This window comes from Urocitellus parryii, chromosome 16 (assembly GCF_045843805.1).
Source record: "Urocitellus parryii isolate mUroPar1 chromosome 16, mUroPar1.hap1, whole genome shotgun sequence".
Lineage (NCBI taxonomy): Eukaryota > Metazoa > Chordata > Mammalia > Rodentia > Sciuridae > Urocitellus > Urocitellus parryii.
In genome coordinates this window covers 17,903,258-17,907,987 of record NC_135546.1, presented here as the reverse complement: position 1 = coordinate 17,907,987, position 4,730 = coordinate 17,903,258, and the positions used below count along the sequence as shown (strand labels likewise).

Here is a 4,730-nt window from a genome sequence, read left to right as displayed (position 1 = left end):
CTTAACCACCAAGCCCCATCCCCAGCCCTATTTTGTATTTTATTGAGAGACAGGGCCTCCTTGAGTGGCTCACGGCCTCGCTTTGGCGGAGGCCGGCCTCCAACTTGCGGTCCTCCTGCCTCAGCCTCCCAAGCCCCTGGGATGACCGGTGTGCGCCACTGGTGCCCGGCTCTTGCCCATTCTTAGAGCTGAAAAGTCCCCAGATACTGTCCAGCGTGGGAGTCTTGGGCATTAGGGATCAGAGCCACGGGGGTCTAAACTCTTTCTAGTTTGGGGTGGGGATGAGGCCACAGGGCCACCGTACCTGAGCCCAGTTGCTGAACACTTGTCCATTTCCTCCATAGGTGACCAGCTCCTGGGGATACTAAAGAACACAAGGCATTGTGGGAGAGAGGCCTGGGAAGAACCCGTGGGGCTGCAGACGGGGAGAAGAAAGACCCTGGCATGCGTGTAATCCCAGCTCCTCGGGAGGCCGAGGCAGGAGGATCGCAAGTTGGAGGCCAGCCTCTCAAAAAACCCAAGAAACCCGAAACTACCCCAAATTACAGGCATCCTTTGTGTGACTCTTGAGGTCATGGAGTCACAGCTGGGAGGGGGTTCAGGGACTCCGACATTTGCCTGGCAGCGTCTGCTGGGTCGATACTTAAATTCCAAGCACACAAGGTCACTGTGTGTCCCCAGCCCCTACCTGAGCCACGGCGGGGTCCAGGTTGTTCATGATCATGTGCATGATGGCGGCAGCCGCTCTTGTCCGACTGGGGTACTGCTGGATCGGGTAGGCCCTGCAAACGGGGTACAGTCACCGGGGTGGGCAGGCCGGGCTCCCTTTCCTGCTGACCCGCAGCGTCCACCACCAGCCCACGGTCTTTGGATGGAACCCACCCAGGACCCTTGATCCCTGAGCCCTGTCCCCAGCCCTTTTTGCTATTTTATTTAGAGACAGGGTCTCGCTGCATGGCTCAGGGCCTGGCTAAGTGGTTGAGGCCGGCCTCCCACTGGCGATCCTCCTGCCTCGGCCTCCCCGGCGGCTGGGATGGCAGAGCCACCATGCCCGGCCCTGTTGCTCCTCAAATCCAACGGGAAGGACGGTCTGTGCCCATCGGCACGCACCTCATCTGGATGGTGGGGCAGAAGCGGTACATGTAGATGTGCCCATACAGACGGAGCTCCTGGGCGAACTCCGGGGCCAGCAGCTTCTGGACGTCGGGTGGGAAGTAGCGTAGGGCGTTCCTCAGGGCCAGCTGGGCAGGGGACGGGGAGAGGCAGCTGGGGTGACCGGCCTTCTTCCCTTCCCGCCTGGAAAGGCTTCGCTCCTTCCCACTGACCCACTCTGGGACCTCCAGAGCCTCACCCTAGGCTTATAGGCAGGGTCACCTCCTCCAGGGAGGCCTCCCTGATTGCAGCCCCGTCCCCCGTCATGCAGATACAATGAGCTCCTCCTGCTCTGGCCCATCACAGACCATCTCTTGGCCTCAAGACTGTCACCCGGAGGCTGGTGACTGGGAGGTGGGGAGCCGGGTTGCAGACTCAAGGGGAGGGCAGGCGTCCTCCACCCAGTGCCCCCACTGGGCGAGTGGCACAGCAGCTAGCTCCCTCTCCACTGCGCAGCCTCAGGCCAGGCACTGGGAGGAAGATTCCCCGATGCCAGGGCAGAGCCTGAAGCCAGGACCCAGGGCCAAGGGAAAGGAGAACCCCAGACAGGCCATCAAGCAGCCCAAAGCCCCCTGCTCTCCAATCACTCTTTTCCCTTCTGCCTGCCGCGTTCCAGGTCCTGCCCCAGGACCTTTGCACTTACCCTCCTCCTCCTCATCTTCTCTTCAGGTCTCAGAGCAGTAATCTTGCCCCCCCTTTTTTTAGACCTCTGAATGTGAGGATTTTTTGGAGGGGTACCAGGGATTGAACCCAGAGGCGCTGAACCCCTGAGCCTCATCCCCAGCCCTGTTTTGCATTTTATTTAGAGACAGGGTCTCGCTGAGTGGCTGAGGGCCTCACTAAATGGCTGAGGCTGGCCTTGAACCTGTGGTCCTCCTGCCTCAGCCCCTGAGGGTCACACCCACCTCTGGTTTCTTTTATTTCACTTTCTAACAACAACAACAAAGTTTACTTCCTTAAGTCGATTTCCCAACCTGCCACTAGGTGGCCCCCGAGGTCCAAATGCACGGGACTGTCCCTTCTCAAGGCCACGTGGGCTTCATTCCTGGGCTGGACTTGACTTTTCACTAAAGCCCTGGACAAGAAAGACCAGCTTCTAATTCCATAATGTTAATTTGTATCAAAAATGGTTTTTTTTTTTGGGGGGGACGGGGATCCTGGGGATTGAACTCAGGGGTGCTCACCACTGAGCCCCGTCCCCAGCCCTATTTTGCATTTTATTGAGAGACAGGGTCGCGCTGAGTGGCTCAGGGCCTCGCTGTTGCTGAGGCTGGCTTTGAACTCGCGATCCTCCTGCCTCAGCCTCCCGCCTCAGCCTCCCGCCTCAGTTGCTGGGGTGGGTGGCAGGTGTCATTGATTTTGTTTTCTTTTTAAGGACATAGAGACATCCTGGGGGCATCTCAGCTGTACTGATGGCGTGTGGCAGGGCCTCAGTGGCTGAAGGTCCAGACACTGGCTCCCAGCAGGTAGGGGACCCAAGGGTAAAAAAGAGCACTCACCCGCTGGATACCTGGGAGCTGAGCCAGATGGGCGGAGCCAAGGGGAGCCACGCCCCTGGAATGCCAGCCACGCCCCCAGCAGTGCCAGCCCCGCCTCTGGTGTAAAAGCCCCGCCTCAGCAGCATCAGCCCCGCCCCTTGCAGCGTCAGCCCCGCCCCCTGTGATACCAGCCCCGCCCCCTGTGGCGTTAGCCCCGCCCACAGCCCCCTGAGCTCCCCAGGGTCCCCCCTCCCATCCCTTTCCCTGCCCCTTCCCAGCTCCACCCAGCCCCGACCAGACCACAGCGACCCTCAGCCACCCTCCAAGCACAACCCCGACTTTGGGTGGGGGTTCAGGAGAAAGCCTAAGGGGCAGCCACCCAAGGGGGCTTTGTCTGGCAAGTGGTGGGGTTCCTCTCTTCATCTTTGTGCTGATTTGTGTTTTCCACCTCCCCGCCCCTGTTTCTGAAGCCTTTGCGTCAAGAAAAAGGATCCCGGGTGCGGGGGAGGCTGGGGCTGGAGGATGGCAAATTGGAGGCCAGTCTCAGCAGTTTACTGAGGCCCTAAGCAACTTAGTGAGACCCTGTCTCAAAAGGGTTGGGGACGGGGCTCAGTGGTTAAGAGTCCCTGGGTTCAATCCCTGGTACTACAAAAAAAAAAAAAAAAAAAAAAAAAAAAAAGAAAAAATAGTAAATAACTAGGTGGAAAACTCTATAGAGCGCCACACCGCTGTCCCCAGCCCCCTTGTGCCCCCCGGGTAGGAGGCTCGCCGCAGCTTCTGTGCGCATGCGCGACGGCGACAGGCTCCTAAGGCCAGTGTGTGGGGCAGGGCGAGGTACACAGGCCCGCTGCTGGCTCTGGGCCATTTCACACCCAGCCTGTTTGTCCTCCCACTAGAGGTGGCCTGTGTGCCACCACTTGCTGGCCCTGTGACCTTGAGCTTCAAGATCGTCATCTGCAAAGGGTGATGGTGATTCCTGGCCCCCATGGCCTGTCCCCCGCTCCCCTGAGAGGGCCCAGCGGCTGGGTGAGGGACTGAGTAGGGGGTAGGAGTAGAGGGTCCCCGTGCGGCCATCTGAGGACACCTAGGGGACACTAGGTCCCCGCAGGCTCTGGCTGAGTTCTTACCTGCTCTTCTGCGGGGCTGAGGCCAGGGGTCCTGACGGGGGCGTGGGGCACCCCAGGCCAGCGTCCCCGGTTCTCTGGCAGGGGTCGCAGGGGCAGGCCCGAGCACAGCGCCTGGAGGCTGGACATGTCTGGCTGAGAGTCGAGGCCAGCGCTGTGGAGAGGCCAGGAGGAGACTGGGCAGTCAGAGGCCAGCAGGGTGGGGACCTGCAGCCTCAGGGCCACCTCCTCCAGCCCCTCATTGGGCCCAGGGCTGGGGGAAGGAGCCACGTGCAGGTCACGGGGGCAAGTCCTCTGGTCCCTGACTGATAGGCGGGCTGCCTGGGTGGTGACCCGGGGGGGAGGGGCTGGCTTCCTACTGGGGACAGGCTGGATGGGGGTCCCCTGGTCCCTTCCAGTGGGGTGGCCTGGAGGGTGGTGCTTTGTGGAACATGACTCTGGGGAGCTGGTCGGGCTCCAAGGGGGGGTGGCTTTGGCAATCTTATGGGGGTGTGACACCACTGTCACAATCCATGTTGAGTGGTCCTGGGAAGGGACACCTGGGTGTGACTCCAGCTCAGCTCCTGACCAGGCCCGTGGCCTTTGGCCCTGTCCCTATCTATTAAGTGGGTGGTAATTAACTGCTCAGGTTGCAGGGGCAGGAAGTGTCCAAACACCCTGTGAAGGGAACAACAATGTCACTACTGGCTGTCACGTTCCTGGGCTTGATCTTTTTTTTTTTTTGGTCCCAGGGATTGAACCCAGGGGTGCTTAACCCCTGAGCCCCGTCCCCAGCCCTTTTTCTATTTTATTGAAAGACAGGGTCTCACTGAATTGCTTAGGACCTTGCTAAGTGGCTGAGGCTGGCCTCCAACTCATGATCCTCCAGCTTCAGCCTCCCAAGCTGCTGGGATTGCTGGTATGCACCACCGTGCCGGGCTAAGCTGCCCGTCTCTAACACGCTTTATTTTCTCCATGTCACCATGCATATCCATCT

General features: G+C 59.9%; 1 protein-coding gene across 2 annotated transcripts in view; it reads right to left on the bottom strand.

Annotated features, from left to right (window-relative positions):
• Positions 1 to 3,917, bottom strand: part of Uroc1 (urocanate hydratase 1) — a 15,907-nt gene extending 11,990 nt beyond the window's left edge. For both annotated transcript variants that reach the window (XM_077793477.1, XM_077793476.1), the window contains exons 1-4: positions 3,758 to 3,917; positions 1,111 to 1,241; positions 689 to 782; positions 305 to 364 (exon numbers count right to left, since the gene is read on the bottom strand). In XM_077793477.1, the coding sequence (XP_077649603.1) occupies positions 305 to 364; positions 689 to 782; positions 1,111 to 1,241; positions 3,758 to 3,883 (411 nt within the window). In that variant the 5' untranslated portion in view covers positions 3,884 to 3,917. The remainder of the gene's footprint in view (positions 1 to 304; positions 365 to 688; positions 783 to 1,110; positions 1,242 to 3,757) is intronic.
• Positions 3,918 to 4,730: the final 813 nt, after the last annotated feature.